The sequence below is a fragment of the Megalopta genalis genome, chromosome 18, assembly GCF_051020955.1.
Source record: "Megalopta genalis isolate 19385.01 chromosome 18, iyMegGena1_principal, whole genome shotgun sequence".
Taxonomy (NCBI): Eukaryota; Metazoa; Arthropoda; class Insecta; order Hymenoptera; family Halictidae; genus Megalopta; species Megalopta genalis.
This window is the reverse complement of record NC_135030.1, coordinates 684,355-702,488: the sequence shown is the minus strand read 5'-3', so window position 1 is coordinate 702,488 and position 18,134 is coordinate 684,355. Positions and strand designations below refer to the sequence as shown.

Here is an 18,134-nt window from a genome sequence, read left to right as displayed (position 1 = left end):
AAACAGTTCTAAGTAACTTGAAGTCTTTTTATATAATAGAGAGACTATAGTAGGCAATGACCTAAATGTTTTTTCTAAATGTTGCTATTATTTGGAATAAAAAGAAGAAATGAGAAACCCTCGTTTTTCAACTTTTTCATCTGAACCCGTAACGAAAATTTAAAAAAGTGCCTTTCGTAGATCTCGGTGACTTATATGCGTGCTAAAAATTTGATCGAAATCGGTTAACGGAGAGTTGAACTACAGATGTTGAAAGATTGAAGAAAACTGCAGACTTCTTACAGTTTTTGGCCAAAATCATGACAAAACTGTGATTGTTTGCTATCTTTAATTTGTTAAAACGAGAGTTTTCTCTTTCTTTTTCTTTTGTTATGCCAAATAATAGCAAAATTTAAAAAAGACATTTTCGTCATTGTCTAGTATACTAATTCCTCTATCATCTAAAAAATTCGTCACTTCGTCCAGTTTTAAAATAGTTATTGCCTTTCAAAAGGTATGCGAACACTTTTGTGATAAATAATATTATAAATGATGCAGCCAGTTTGTAATTTATACTAATTGCATCGTAGTCGTGTGATATCCGTAAAGTGTGTTAATCGGTGCAATCTAAAGCTGCGGAGCACATGCAATTTTTGAAAAATCAGTTACATAATATACGTATTGCTGTCTTCACGATAAGCAGTATTTTTCAAGCGATTTGTTAACTTCCTACAGCTTGGACCTAGAACAGGTGTATTCATCGAAGGATAATGGAATGACAATAGATAAATGATCCAACGATAATTTCCAAGCGAGAGACTGCCATTAAACGCAATCAAAGTCGCTGAGAAATGACGCGATTCGTCAAGCTTGACATTAATGGCTTGAAAACAAATGTCGAACTCGTTGTCCGATTATTTTCAAGGACTATGTTTTAGAAAGAAATTTATTAAACTGAATACGAGTTTCAGAAAATTAGTGCTTCGCTGAAATTTCCGAAAAAGTCGACGACAAGTAGTTTATAAGAAAATTATAATTTCTAACCAACCAACACTATTATAACTACGTTATTCGTCTGATATGACGCCTATTTAAATATTCGACAAGGTTTCATTTTCACGGCTCCGAAGACCTAGCACGAGGGTAATCGATTTTCCGTCCGAATGGTGGTGTAAAAAGTTCCACTTTTTCATTGCCGTTTCATGAAACTTTTCAATTGTTTCAATTGTTTGTAACTCATAATAAAGTCAACCGATTTCGATACAATTTTCAGTATTTCACATAAGTCACCGAGACTTACAAAACGCATTTTTTACATTTTTGTTATAGGCTCGGGTAGAAAATATTTAAAAACGTGAGCTGCTTTCGGTCGTTCCAAGCAAAAATAAAATTAAGAAATAAAGAAAGTATCTTAGTGATCGTCTAGTAGGCTACTTCTATTATCATATAAAAATGTTCAGATCAATTTTAAAAAAGTTATTATTATTTTTAAAAAAGGTATCAATATACTTTTCGACGCGACTATAAATAAATCGTAAGTTTCGTACAGTTTCGATTGTGCATTATTACAAAGCATTCAAACAGAGCTTGCAATTGTCGCTGAGAATGGGTAAATATACAAGGATAAGAATCCAGAAAACATGCAAGAACTGTTTCTCGAAGTAATAGAGCACACGTTTCTCCTCGAAAGCGAAGATGATCCAGTCACCTCGTCGGCTCTTTCTTTTCTCCCGTGATCGTCTAGAAAAAGTTGGCTGCTCGAACAAAAAACGTTCCAAACGACTGAGGAACGTTTCTATCTTGTTGCTGACGCAGTCAATTATGTTTCTAGCGCCGTCGCGCCACGCCGTTGAAATCGACGAAGAGCAACGCCAACGGTCGGCTGCCAGCAAATGATGATTCTAGGCGACGGTACGCGTTTCGCTCTGATTCCGTCTGCTCGAGATCGTCGTCGTGACTTTGCTTTGTCGTCGTCGTCGTGCGCCTCATGCCCGATCTACAGTCAATTCTCCTTTAACCCCTTAACGTGCACGCTCGAGTTAACTCGAGCGCGCTAAACTGGCCAAACTGTGCACACTCGAGATAATTCGAGCGGCGTTGTACTTTATGTTGCTATAATTTTTCACACTCGAACGCAATCGAGAATTGAAAATAACAATGTGAAAGCAAAAAAAAAACAATCGTTTTATTGATATTTACCATTTACATGGGATTGTATAAGCTATAACACTTACTTATTCAAGTATAAAATATATCCTTTTTTCTACTTGTCACTTACGACTTATCTCTTCCTTGCGAGCCGCTTTCCGACAGCGTATTCATATTCAGATTCTGATTCGCTCATTTTTCAATATATATTTTACTCAAATATAAGGTAAAATAAAATATAATAATAATAATAATAATACAATAATAATAATAATAGTAATATTCTGAAAATTAGAATTGCAATAAAACTTTTGATTAATTTTATATTTTTGTGATTTTCTTGCCAAGACAACGTTCTAAATTGTGTTTTTTTACGTTAAAAAAAATTGATTCTTTTTGGCCGGCCTTTTTAAAAAAAACTGTGCATTAAGGGATTAATTGACGCTTAGCTTGGAAACAAAAATGGACAATTTGGGAAGAGGAAGTACGACTGATCGAGCTTCGCATCTCGTTTTTAATAGTTGTTGACAATCGGTAACTATAAAAACGAGTCGCAAGGCTCGAATAATCGTATCTCTCCTCTTTCCAAATTGTTCATTTTTTTTTTGTACAAGCTGAGGATCGATTAGGGAGGATTTACTGTACTACTCTACAAATCTATGCTGAAGCTAATCTAGATATATGGAATACGATTGCCGGATTCAGCCACAAAATCCGATACAGAAAGATTTCAGCAAAAAGTTTTGAGAACAATAGTAATCTCCTCTTGCCAGGTTTTTCCATTTTTGTTTCCAAGCTGAGCGCCAATTAGGGAGAAAATTTACCGTGCATGTCGCGTCGCGCTTCAGCGCGCTTTGGGCTGGAAACCCGTTTATTTTTCTGGCTAAAATGATTTTAGCGTTATTTCAAGGTTAGGAGTTACTGTAAAGTAGATTGTTGAATTCGTCTGGACAGCAGCTAGAATAGTTATTATCGTCTAATTAGTTAATAGTGTTAGTAATACTATATTATAATAGTAAGTTAATAGTATTATCGTCTCGAAAAGTGGTCTTGACAAATCCTGAATATGTTAGTATCGACGTTTATAGTATCTTATGGTTTTAAGCAGTCTTAAATGACTGCAGAAAGTTTAAAAAAAAAAAATGCCGATGATGTCCGGTTTCGCGTCGGGTGAAGAATTTTTTTGTAAATATGCAAATAAGTACATATATTGTGTAGAAAATACGTTCTTCGATATTTTTTTTAGATTTTGGCGGCCATTTAACAGTACTTGGAAGCATAAAATATTATAAACGTCAATCCTGACGTATTTAGGAATCTCTTCTATTTTTTAAGACCAATTAGATCTTCTTAACGTTCTTCGTCTTCACATAAAATATAATTTTCGTTAAAACTCGGATATCTTTTCAAAAATTCGAATTTTTCGAAAACCGTGGGTGATACGGTAGTTTTAGTCTTCACGTAAATATTATTATATATATATTATTATTATATATATATTAATATATATATATTATTATATATATATATATATATCTTAGTCTTCACGTAAAATATTATTTTCGTTAAAACTCGGATATCTTTTCAAAAATTCGAATTTTTCGAAAACCGAGGGTGATACGGTAGTTTCGTTTTCAAATTCAAGTGTGGGAAGTGAATTGGACGCTACAAAAAAGATCATGTTATACAGCGTAATTCTTTGAAATTAATTAAACCATGAAACTACGCCTATTAATACAGACAAAACGCTAATTGAAACTTGTTCGTTGAATTGATACAACGGATTTCGTACTGAATCATACGGAACTCTTTCCTCCGAGATATTTTCGATTTTGCAACATGGAGCACTTATCAAGTTTATTCGTATCTCCAATTTCACTTCAATTGTATTTATATTTTCAAAATTTCTTAAACATGTGAATCTTCGAAATTTCAATTTCGACCACGAGAAATGAGTTTTCAGGCAACTCTTAACAGTAGGCAGCGACACAACAGCAACGACGAAAGCGGAGGCCGCGACTGCGATCGCTACCCCGTGCGAGACGAAAATCGTCGTCGCTTCGTTTGTTATTCTAACGACATACGCGCCGTCGACGAAAGTGAATTCAATGCTGAACGATGCGGCGTGGCACGGCCAACATAAATTTCCGCGTGACCGGTCAACGGGCACGGGCCTAGTAGCCGGATCCACGTGCCCCGGTCCCACCAATGCGGCGCTGCGACCATGCCGAACTTCTCAATGAAATATAAATCGTTGCGTCGCGACCAAACACGGAAAAGAGAAAAGAGCTCCTGAATAGATAGTTCACCGCGCCGCGGCTGCACAGTTGCCCTGTCATGTCGTGCCGGGGAGAATCACCTTGGAATCGGAATTTCACTGCCAAGGCGCCGCCGAGCCGAGCAAACCTAGACCGTTCCGAGCAGTTTTTGCTGCTCAGCGATCGACGTGTTCAAATATGTTGCCCACTTATTGAGTGGGCTCAACTCATTAAACTTCGTGCACAAGCATAGTTTTTTTGTCTAGTATCACTCCCTTGGTTTCGCGGGTGAGATCAGCCCTTGAAGAATTTTAATATTTTCATTATCGTGAAAAAAAATTGTTTGCGACCTATCAATTTTTTTTTAAGTGATAAGGGGAACCTTGAGAAAATTTGGACATTCAAGGTCATTATTATGGAGACAAAAGTGCTGCAGCATTATTGTACATGTATTATAAATTGACAAATTTTTATACCACAGATTCTAACCGGTCAAATGCTGATTAACTCTTAGTTGGAACATTTTTTTAGTCAAAACAACGGAAGTGCCCGAAAAATCGTGGTGGCTACACATTCTGTGTAATATTAGGTCTACCGGAAAGTTCTGTCCGTTTTTGAATCGAAATAGAACACAATTTTCATACATTTAATAATATTTATTGTAGAATATACTTTCCATCGTTACTATTAAATTTCATTGAATACTAATACTATTACATACATATACTATACTAATACTATTAAATTGAATTGTCTTCTGTCATTGCTAAAAAATTGTCAAGAAAAATATGTTATAATTGATATTCTTTCCAGGAAGAAAGAGAGAAAATAGCTCATATAGTAATAGTAAATAGTAATAGAAAAGTAATAGTAAGTAGTGAAAGTAATAGTAATAGTAAGTAAGTAAAAGTAAATAGTAATAGTAAGTAAGTAAAAGTAAATAGTAATAGTAAGTAAGTAAAAGTAAATAGTAATAGTAATAGAAAATAGCTCATATAGTAATAGTAAAACATTCAGAACAAAACTATGTTGAAGTCCGCGCATTTTCTCTTCAAAAGTATCCTTACTTTTGAAGGATATATTACGGTCATAAAATAAACAGTACCAACTTTCTATAAATTCCTAAACATTCGTACGTAATTGTTACGTGAGACCGAAACTAGCTTTAGAATGCAGAAAAACCATTTCATGTAACTTTTGTAATGACTCATTCCCATTGAAAAATGAAAGCAATCGTAACTTTTAATTTATTAGTAGTCTGCAAATGTGTGTGCAAATTCACATCTTTATGGATTTGTTGGTAGAAATAAAGACAAGAAAGAAGATTCCTGCTTGTGAAAAGTATTCGTGTTCAATATTAGTAAAACTTGTATTTTGACTCACTTTGTTCACTAGTATTTGTTAATATTTTATCGTTGATATTTTACTGAATTTTCTTTCTGAATTAATATTTCATTTTTTGTATCTGAAAGCATTTTTTGAGGGGGAGAGGATTAACGTTTCTTGGTGGTGTTTTGAAGGGTTTGTTAATAACTTTTGAATGCTTCATCGTGGAATTAATATCTTTTAATAAATTTAATATAATAATATATAATATAATATCTTTTAATAAATTTATAATAATATCTTTAATATAATATAATATCTTTTAATAAATTTATAATAATATCTTTAATATAATATAATATCTTTTAATAAATTTAATATTCTAATTAATATCTTCTCGATGCTTCTTTGAGCAAATTCATTGTTTCGGAGACTCTTGTGGGTTAATTTGTTGGATATTTTTTGTGGGAGCCAGAGTCTAAACCGAACTCAGGCGTTTTTACATTTCAATTTTCTTTTTTAGGATGGTATAAAACAAATTGATGTAAAGGTTTCTTAAGATAAAATTTATTTGCAGAATAAATTATTTTGAGGATTATCTTTTGTCATATTTGAAATAAAAGAAATAACGAAGTAATTCATTATTTGAAATTGCTGCTATCTCAAATGTATTGATATTATTTCTATTTTCAACTAGTACTTCAATCAGTTACTTCTTATTTCCATTTCAAATAAAATTCGCTGAGTTTGACAGACGACTGTCACCAGCGATGACCACAAATTTTCGAATATTAACATAACAATGAGATTCTTCTTCTAAAAATTGCTGGACTCGGTAAAAAAGATGCGTCTCATTTCGTGCGAAAGATTCTGCGTATTTACAAGGTAAAAAAAAGATAAAGAGCCGTGTCGTAATAATTCGGCAAGACGGATTCTTGTCGATTCTTTTTGAATGCCTTCTCGTAAAACGTTCCCGACCTGGCCGAGAAGCCCTGTGCCCAAAGCCCGCCCGGCCCACGATCCGAAAGAACTGGTTCCTCTACGGAAGGTGGATAAACTCGATGCAATGCGTGCATTTAGTGAAACATCGCTCTGGAATGCAAACACGTGGGGAAGGGAAGTAGTTCTCCCTGCACGGGAAGTATCGTACGATTCCACGTTAGGATCTACACACCGTTCGATTTTATATCTTCCATGGACGCGTTTTTGTTCATCCACGATATAATTTACCGCGTCTATGTTTTCGTTGGTTATAATTTTCTATTTAATTAAGATCGCACAACGAATCTTCTATCAGGAGCACGTTCTTAACGATTCTGTTAAACATAGAAGGCTAAATTCGCCTGGTTAAATATTGATCGACATTATGTTATTTAGTTATAGAGACAATTTCCATGAATTTCGTGACGCCGGACAGTTAATACAAATTTGCGCAACGTAAATTACTTGATGGCGTGTATGTATTATGTAAGAAGGATGCCTCGGACTTCTCTGGTAAAATGGTTATAAATCACGTCAACCGTAAAGTGCTGTGTCGTGAATAAATATTTAGTTAACTAAATGATAAACCAAATACCAACTTCTCCAATTTTGTGCTAACCGTTGAGTCTTATATTTGTACTATGATAAGTCTTGATAAGTTTTATGAGTCGATATGAAAATCGAAATTGATATTAATATATGTACACATTTGTGCCAACAGGAGACTGGTCTATTGAAATCTGTGAAAATGTTACTAACTGTGCCGAAATTCTGCAAAATCTTTTCGAAGGACTTAAAAAGTCAAAATATATATGTATAACCAGTATTAGTTGATTTACTAGACTTCATAAGTCATGTTTTAGTAATTCATTTTAACACCGATTGTTCGACACCTTGGAGTCGATAATGTCAGTCCCAATTAAACCACGAGACGAGGAAAATCGTAAAATATACTTTAAGAATTGCCATCGACTGATTTTTATTACTATTTCGGACCTGTTCTGTCGTGGCTAATGGTGTTAATATTGTGAACAATTTCTAATATTGTGAACAATTTCTAATATTGTGAACATATATATCTAATATTGTGAATATATATATCTAATATTGTGAATATATATTATGAACAGTTTCTGTTGTATCATGTACCGTTACCAAACATTCGATGAAACTGCCAAGTTCCTTTTTTTTTATAAATGGACCCAAACAGCACAACGACGTGTTTTGTACGTTCGTAACGGACATTCTGTACGTTCTGGCAACGACCCGATAACGTCCATATGGCTCATTGTAGATCCTCGTTACGTTATTATATAAAATCTAATATCAGGTTTGATATTTTTATTTAATCAGAAAACTATCAGCAATGTTGTGTTAAAAGAAATCACAAAAAGTTATGTCATTGTACCTATGTGTTGTCTTCCGGGAATTCAGTCAAAGGAGCCGCATCGCATGCCGCATCACAGGCTCGACCGACTTCGTCGAACCTTCACATCGACGTAGTAATAAATTACAGAGCCGTAGCGATGGCACAGGTACAAATCCAAGCGCACCGAAATTTGGCAAATCCCGGAGAAACTACTGTACTGCTACGTGTTCTCGTTTCGTACACGTATAGGAAAGCGTACAAAGCAGAGCATCCAAATAATGGGTATTCTGATAGTTCAGGCGTAGTTGGTAGGAACGAATTGTGGAATTTTTTTGTCGTTTTATCGATGCGATTCGATATTGACACACGTGTTTCCGCCTGTGCAAGTATTTACGCGCACTCTCCCGAAAGTTAGCGAAAACGATGTATAATAATATCATTATTATACATATATTATGAATTGACAAATTTTTATACCACAGATTCTAACCGGTCAAAGGCTGATTAACTCTTAGTTGGAACATTTTTTTGGTCAAAACAGCGGAAGTGTCCGAAAAATCGTGGTGGCTACACATTCTGTGTAACATTAGGTCTACCAGAAAGTTCTGTCCGTTTTTGAATCGAAATAGAACACAATTTTCATACATTTAATAATATTATATAATATTATAGAATAATATAGAATAATATAATATAATAATATAATAATAATAATATAATATAATATATTATAGAATATACTTTCCATCGTTGCTTATGACTTCTTGCCAGCGCGATGGCAACTTGTAAATGCCATTTTTAAAAAATGATTTATTTTTAGAGGCGAACAACTCAACTAGTGCTTGCTTGACATCAGCTTCAGTTTTGAATTTTTTTTCCTGTAAAAAGTTTTGCAAAGAGAGTAACAAGTGTTAATCGGAGGGTGCTAGGTCCGGGGAGTATGGTGGATGCGACAGAATTTCCCAGCCTAGCTCTGCGATTTTCCGACGAGTCGCCAAAGCAGCATGTGGTCTGGCATTATCATCGGTAGCCATGTTTTCACGATCGCGTCTCGCTTAATAATGACACGAGACATCTTTGTTTCAGTTTATTTAGGAGAGTACATGTGTGCAAATGCAATGATAAAGAGAGATAGTCATACATGTCTGAAATCAACATGTACATATGGATTGAAACTTGAAGAGTGACGCTATCGGACAGAACTTTCCGGTAGACCTAATACAATATATTCTGTCATCAATGTATTCGCGACGAGATCCTACACAACGGAAACATGACGCTTTGATAGATTTCCGGGGTTAATTCTAGCCAAGGACAATCGTTAACAGGAAAATACACGTCCGCCGATGAACGTAGTCCGTGATCGTCGCGTATCGATTGTTTCAGCTACGCTGGAACATTAACTAATGAGTCTGACGCGCGTAGGTACGAGAGAAGGAGCTGGTTTTGTAATATTCCTTGAGAGACTTCGCCATGAGATGCAAACATCTGACTGAGAAAATGCGTCGGAATGAAGATACCACGTGGAAATTTTTCTGGATTTTAAATCATCGAGTGCAATGTTAAATATTAATTTGACCGTGCACTGAAATTTTCCAAGCCTATATAGGCACAATTCTAATCTCATAACATGAAGGGCGCAACACGCTTTGAAATATTTCCATTACAATATATATGTATTATTTTTGTTTTGTTTAATTCTTCTGAAATTTCCTGGAAGGCTATAACTATTCACAGTTCTGCAAAAATGAATAGGTTAAATGTAATACTTTATATACATATTAAATTACAAATAATATTATATATAACAATGTCTTTAAGGTATTGTATTTAACCTATTCATTTTTGCAGAACTGTGAACAGTTACAGCCTTTCAGGAAAGTTATATATATATATTACGATTATTAAAAGAGAAAAGTCATTTTCATCGAACTTGCGTTTCTTATAATTACTTAACTCAAACAATTATTATCTCCAACAAAGATCCGTAATTTATTTATCATTAAGTGTCACTTTTGTCACAAATTCTTTAGAAACAATTTCGAGAAGAGATGTGAAGTGTTTCCAGGAAGGCAAACTCGACAAGAAAAGAACATTTTTCAGAAAAGGGAACCGATCTCGTATTACGTGAGATCGTAATGCGCCGGAATCGCATTAACAATGCCGCGCCGCGTTCTTTTATCGTAACAGTTGATTGGATAGTCACCTTGTTACATTTTGCAGTTCGAATTACGTACAAAGATAAGACACGTAGCGTGCATATCATCTAAAACGAACAATGACTCACAATTTGGGAATTTTGGTTCAGAACATTTTTTACAATTGACAAAGAATATCTTTCGAGTTCCAACGAATTCCGAGATAAAACAAATTGAAATATTTTCAGCATACTTTTCTTCACAGAGTGACGCAAGAGCCGCATCCACTGTAGTAATTATTAATATTATAATCTATAATATTATAATTATTAATATTTAAGGTTATCATCATCCAGTGGGAGCGTAGATTAACGATTGTTTTTATATACTACTTGGTAATGTTTATGCCGTGCTGTACTGTCAGTTTTCGATTGTGTCTTCGACGTTCTGTTGATGTTCAATGTATTAGTACCGAATTAGAGTGTGCAATTAGAGAGATCGAGAGCAATTTTTACGTATCTGAAAGTTATAACTCAGTAAGGAAGTTATAATTCCTATATTCTAAATTTTTTTAATATTAATGATAATATTGTTACAATAATATTTTCACCATAGAGAGATCGAGAGCAATTTTTATGCATCTGAAAGTTATAACTCAGTAAGAAAGTTATAATTCCTATATTCTAAGCTTTTTAATATTAATGATAATATTGTTACAATAATATTTTCACCATAGAGAGATCGAGAGCAATTTTTATGCATCTGAAAGTTATAACTCAGTAAGAAAGTTATAATTCCTATATTCTAAGCTTTTTAATATTAATGATAATATTGTTAAAATAATATTTTGACCATTTTTTTAATCCTCTTACATCTAACATTGGAACATTACTCAGTCCAAATTTCGTGATAATATCTGTTATCGTTCAAAGGTGATATACAAATGTCATTTAAATCTTCCAATCCGGAACACTAAACAAATTAGAATTATTATAAATGATTATAAAATATATCTTTGACACACTTATGATTCATTTTTACTTTTTCTATAGATGTTGATTACATTTTTATCAACATATTGCCAATAGTTTTCTGATTAAAATGAGGCCAAACATGATATAGTTTGGACAGATATTTCTCAGTACGTCAAATAAAATTAATCACGATGTAATAGAATAAATATAGTCTAAAGCATGTCATGTCTGGGCTGAAAATCGCTGCCCGTACGGGGGCAAGCTGTTGAACTACTCTGGTTTAGCATGTCAACTGCTACTAAATTCCCGAGAAATGGCTATGGACTAGAGATAGATCATTTCAATTTACATTTTAAGTGGACTCTACAAAGTGCACAATTCATAACAAATCGCAAGAGAAATTATCGATTAACAAATGGGATAGCTTTTGGTCGTTAAATTCTGTCTTTCTCAATGATTCAATAATTTGTCCGAATTACTGATATAACAATTTCAGTGGTGCCTCAGAATCACCACTCGAGTGCAAAGGGTTAAACAATGTGTGCGTGAAATATCCGAGATAATTACTTGACCTATTTTAATAAACACCTAACCCAGATTCAACGTGAAATGCTCACACGGAATTGTTAGTTTCTCTCGGATTATATTCGGAGAAATTTACGAAAACTGCACGCAACATCTTGCTTAGAGTTTACTATTTGATCACGGTTTCGTAGTGTGCAGTAAACAGTAATCGTGACTGAAGAAGAGATTTCTTTCGACTCCATAAAGATTTCTCCGTCTTGTGCAGTATTTCATTTTTTATTTTTTTTTTATTTTTCCCATTACTGATAAATACCTATGACTAATTAATATATATATAAATTAATTATTTATTATTAATTAGTCATAGGTATTTATTTAAATAGTAATATATATATTATTTAGTCATAGGTATTTATTTAGATAGTAATATATATATTATTTAGTCATAGGTATTTATTTAAATAGTAATATATATATTATAATAGTAATATAATATTATTATAGTAATATATATATTATAATAGTAATATAATATTATTATAGTAATATATATATTATAATAGTAATATAATATTATTATAGTAATAATATAATATTATAATAGTAATAGTATATATTATTATGACTGATTAAGAAAAAGTCCCATTAAGATCCGAGGGAAGGACCGTTTTCTACGAGCTGACTGTTCCATTAACCGAACATAGACATGTTTCCCCGATCAATTTGGATAAATGAAGTTTCACTGAACTACAAGATCTGCGAGATCTTGGTAAGTCTCGCAATTAGATCATTGTGTGCCTACTAACGAGCAATACCGATGCGGCGAAAGTAAGATTTGAAAGCCGGCTACCGGTCTGTCGGAGCAGCACGTATCGCCATAAAATCACGAGACGATGAGTGTGTCAATGTAAAATGGAAACGACCTTCCAGTGTCAGCGACCACATTGCTCGTCCTTAGACCAACACGCAAAGATGGAGATGGCGAACGTTACGAGACAATACCAAGGACCAAGTTCGGTGGACATATATTACATACATAATTTTACACGTAGAATGTATGGAACAATGTACATGGTCGTTGTTTAAAAAGAAATTCGACCTTAATCACTCGTCGAAAACAATGGCAAATTTTGAAAAACTGTTTAAAATTCACCGAATAATTTTGAAATGATTACTGCTAGAAATACGAGATATTTATCCATGAACAATAACGATCAGTTTTCGAAGAAACGCATTTCGTTCGGAGCAAAAGCAAGCTTACGTAAATTATTATTAAACTAACGAAGTTTATGCTCAGAAATATTAGGGGGACTGGAAAGTTATGTCGTTTGTTTATATTAAATTCAAACAGATAAATATGCACAGAAACGACATTACTTTCCGGTCCCCCTAATGCATATATTTTATATTTTTATGTGGTTTATGCTTTCTCTAATACCATGCTACTAATCTTTAATCAAAGAATAATTTAATAAGAAATCCGTCAGAAAAGTTATATCCACTGGCTAAAATCTCGTTTAAAGTTTAAACTATTAGGTTTAGGTTCAACATAGGTTTATACTTTTCTGATTAGAATTTAATATTCTTTCGATCTACAATGTGTAAAAAATATACTTTACCCAGTTAAGAAAAAGGAGTTGACCTTGAAATTTTGAGAACTACATTATGTACAAAGAAGGTGAATACGACAACAGCAACCCACCTTAAAACTTTACATCTTTTGTATAATATTCAATACTTTTTGATCAGTTGCATGATTTGAAATTTGGGATGGGATGTGAGTTATATGACTTACCCTATAAGAATATGGTAAATACTATAAATACTGTATCATTCGAAGAAAATTGCTGTATGCAGACCTTTAATAGAAAAACTGTCGATGAGAAGACTAGTTTAGAAGGCCTTTAATAAAAGATGAATTTTTCTGTTGCCCAAAAGTTGAATAAAATGTATTTCGTTTCCATAGCTTCTCTATTGTTGCGACGTTCGAGGATCGAGTCATGTGATAATATGTTTTTTTTTTTATATATCTCGTCGGGGCTCATCGTTTATTATTTCGTTATCGATCCGTCCCTGCGTCTATTTGCACATGGTGACAGACGCGCGACGCAAGGCGATTGTCTACGTGACTGTCATAGCTTCCTGCCTGATGTGTCCTACATAGTAGACATATACATATTGTACATGTATTCTGTTGAGCTCCATCGAATCATAGTATAGTTCACTATGTTAACCCTTTGCACTCGAAGCTATTTTAATTATATTTCAAACATATTTTCTGTTCTACAGTGTTTCTATTTCATACGATTTATTGCGATTTATGCATATGAAAGCCTATCGGCAGGTACGAAACTGGCAATTTTAAGGGTCTTTTAGATATAAACGAGTCTGATACTATTACAATTATTTTGAAAAATGGTATAGCAATTTTTAGTGGCCCCTCAGAGTCGCCACTCGCCATAAGAAAAGTAGCTTCATTTGTTGGCATTATCCTCTTCGAAACAGGTATCATTGGAATTGCAGGAAATTTCGAATGACGATTCTTAGAAGATTAAGGCGTACCGTTTTTTGTGAAATGTTCTTGTCAAACAGAATATTAATAATTAGTTTTTTAGTGTACTTTAGTGTACTTTAATGTATATATATATATATATATATATATTTATTTATTCTTTTTCTTTCACTCCGAAAACCTTCACTGCTTATTGACCCTTTGACTACGATCCTTTGAGACGCACCAGACTTACCATACGTTAATTCACAACGTACACCGTGAACGACGAACTTTTTTTTAATCAAAACACCGAATTCTTCAGCTTTTTGATCCATAAAATTTTCCGGCCGCTTATAGGCGCCTGTTGTGTCAGCGAATCGAACTAGGTTAAGCGCCTATAGGCGCCTACAGTAACAAATCAGTAGCAAGTTTTCTAAACGCCTTTAGACGCCACCAATAGTCACAGGGTTAACACTGGAACAACTGATCTTTTTGCCAAAGATATAGCTGAGTAGGTATGTTTAGAATCATTTATAATATTATTTATCAATTTTGTTCAACATACTTTTTAACCCTTTCGCTACGGCGGTTCAGTCCGCCGTAGCGCCCCTCCTGAACGGAACCACCCGCCGAAATTGTGCACATTGCGCGTGGATAGTGTATTTGGGAAGAAAAGGGATTTTTCTTTAAAACAATATAGTTATAATTTCTGCATAAGGTATAAAGTTATTTAATAGGTAAAAAAAGTTTCATTAACAATGGAAAAAGTGAAGAAATAATATATAATATACAGTAATAAAATAAAACATAATATTCATAATACAAAACATAATACATAATAATTAGTCCTAAAGTTAGTACTTTCGATTTTCTATCCCTTTATGACATGTAACACAATAATAATGGGAAATGCAGGTAGAACAAATATAACTTGAATGGTGTGTCGTTTATTTCGGACTGTCGTTTGTTTGTTTCGTCAAAAGATTCACGCAATAGTAACAAGAGGCGGTGCAGTCCAAAAATTAGGTCGCGATTTTACCAGCATGTCGGATATATCCGACGTTCGTCCCCAGAGGGCGATCATGTGGATGTCGGATATATCCAGCGTTCGGCTCCGCGAGTGTTCATATGGATGACGGATATATCCGTCGTTCGGAGCGAGAGGGTTAAGGTACTCCTTCTAGACACGTTATGTTTTTCTACAGGCCTTAATGAAGCAATCGAAAATTTCAATCGATCGTCACAAACTAGTCCAGTCAAATAATAACTCTAATTTACACTCTGAGTCCAAATGGATCCCAACCCCGCCGTCCGAGTGTTAAACAAACCCTTAAAGCTCTAAGGGAAGTTTCTTGCGATTAGCGTTTCACGGTGCATGCGATCCGACTTTCAAATCAACGGAATCCGCAATTTAAAGACATCTCGAAGAACTTCTTTATGGACGATCAGTTGGCAAGTTAGAGGGACCATGATCGTATTGCGAGACACCTGTCGCGGAATTCGTATGGCATTTGGATTATTCGAACGCATTCTTCGCGCTATGAAGCAACAACGTTATTCAAACAAACCTTTGGGTAGGATAGTTCTGAATGACTATTCGTTTTTTCTAAAAAAAAAACTATTCGTTTTTTGACTATTTCCGTTTGCCCTGGTAAAATTCTCGAACAACCCTGATTGACTAACCCCGCGCGTTGGGCCTTCCCAATCAGCGTTGTCCACTTTGCCCTTTTTACCGCCTGTCCCTTACGCTGTTCGCGTATTTTCGGGACGACGTGGTAATCGGGGAGGGGATGACGAGCTGTACGTGACAAGGTGTGGAACTTTTCCTCCGGGTCACCCGCGTCGGGCCACATGGGACCCTTGGGTCGCTGGGTCTGCTTCGAGTACCCTTCGGAAACTCTCCTAATTTATGACGGTCTCTCCGTTAGCTATTGTGGTATCTCTAAAAAAATCTCTATCGCGAACATGCGTTGTCAAAGTTTGGGACTCGTCATCTCAAAAATAGCTTCCTCGAAGGAGAGCCATAAATTACGCTGGTCATTTGCACGAGGACTGAAGTTTCCATTGTGCGCACGACTGGTCGCTACAAACCGCATCCCGAACGATTTGTCCGGTCGGAATTTTGGCATGTTTTCGTGGGAAAGAAAATCTTTCTGTCGGTTATTTGTAAATTCGATCGTGAACAATGATGTTGCGGTGTGTTCGCAGGTGTACCAGTGACAGAGGAGTCTGAGGAGACCACCACAGTTAAGCCTCTCAATAGTAATTTGACTGCTGATCCTGAGGTTCAAGGTTACTTAATAGACGATGCTCTGTCGGGAACGAAGACGCCACCGATTCCAGTGTTATTCGTCGATGTTCCGCTCCATACAGAAACAGAGCTCGGTTCGTCGATACTTCTGGCATGTAGAACCGCTAATCCTGTGGCCCAGTGCCAATGGTCCTGGCAGCCATTACCGCCGACTCATCTGCCGCTACCGGATATCAGTGAAAGTCTGCCAAGCTCGACAAGTTAGTCTTTAATTCTATAACCTTTCTATTGGAATTTGTAATACTTACAATTCTACAAGACAGACGCAGTTGATCCGCTTCCTGTTTTCTGTTAGCAAAGAATACACGAAAAACGTTGCGAGAATTGTTCGAAGAATTATTATATAAAATTATTATTATATTATTATATAATATATTATATTATATATAAAATTATATTATTATATATTATTATTATATTATATTATTATTATTTTTTATTATTCACTACCGTGTCGTTCATATAAATGTGTGTAGCATAGGTGATTCACATGTAAAAAAACGAATTTTCGTTATTTATATATAGTATATTGAGTGGGTTTGATGTAGCTAGAGAGTTTGTAACGTGTAGAAAGATTTATATATTCAACATTGCAATAAATCTTAGAATTTTGCTTCATCGAATAAATCACTTTGATTTTGTAAAATAATATGCATAATATTATATTGCATATATTATATTGTATATATTATATTGCATAATATTACATTGCATAATATTATATTGCATATATTATATGACATAATATTATATGGCATAATATTATATTGCATATATTATATTGCATAATATTATATTGCATATATTATATTGCATATATTATATTGCATAATATTATATATTGCATATATTATATTCCATAATATTATATTCCATAATATTATATTGCATAATATTATATTGCATATATTATATTGCATAATATTATATTGCATAGTTGCCATCACGCTGGCAAGAAGTCATAAGTAACGATGGAAAGTATATTCTACAACAAATATTATTAAATGTATGAAAATTGTGTTATATTTCAATTCAAAAACGGACAGAACTTTCCGGTAGACCTAATATATGTCTTCTAGCAATTAAAAAGTGTGCGAGTGTAGTAATAGCATTGCACGATATTCGTAGTTTCATGTTCGAAGACTGCACCCTTGTCTCTGCGTTTCGTTCGTCTTCGAAGTTTCCCTGGGAACAGATGATAAAGCCAAGTATTTTCGTTGTAGAACCGCATCTGTAATAGATCTCACGGCAGAGAGGCGGCTATCTTATTGTTATAAAAACTGTGCGCACGATTTTCGTGCTTTCATTCTAAATATTGTCCCGCGACAGACTGGAAACGTTTGAGAAACTCTATTTTCTGAGTAAGCAACCTTCTCGAAATTTCAATTCCCTTCGAATCCTACGTTACTGGATCTCCGCCCGATTCCACTCATTGGCTCCGCCGTCTTGCGCCGTCCAAGCTCGCCTCTCATTGGTCAATGTTTTTCGTTAATAATTCGTAAACAAATTCGCGGACTGCATTTGCCCAAAGGAAAAAAGTTACTTCGAATGACCTCAGGAACCCATTATTTCCCGGAAGTAACATAATTCTGGGACATCCTGTACAGTCTCCTGTAAATTCCCCCAAACAC

The 18,134-nt window shown here is 34.5% G+C and overlaps 1 protein-coding gene across 3 annotated transcripts in view; it reads left to right on the top strand.

Moving 5' to 3' along the window:
• The window catches only part of LOC117228409 (uncharacterized), a 38,208-nt gene that overhangs the window by 5,148 nt on the left and 14,926 nt on the right, over nt 1–18,134 (top strand). For all 3 annotated transcript variants that reach the window (XM_076527273.1, XM_033484147.2, XM_076527274.1), the window contains exon 3: nt 16,401–16,703. In XM_076527273.1, the coding sequence (XP_076383388.1) occupies nt 16,401–16,703 (303 nt within the window). The remainder of the gene's footprint in view (nt 1–16,400; nt 16,704–18,134) is intronic.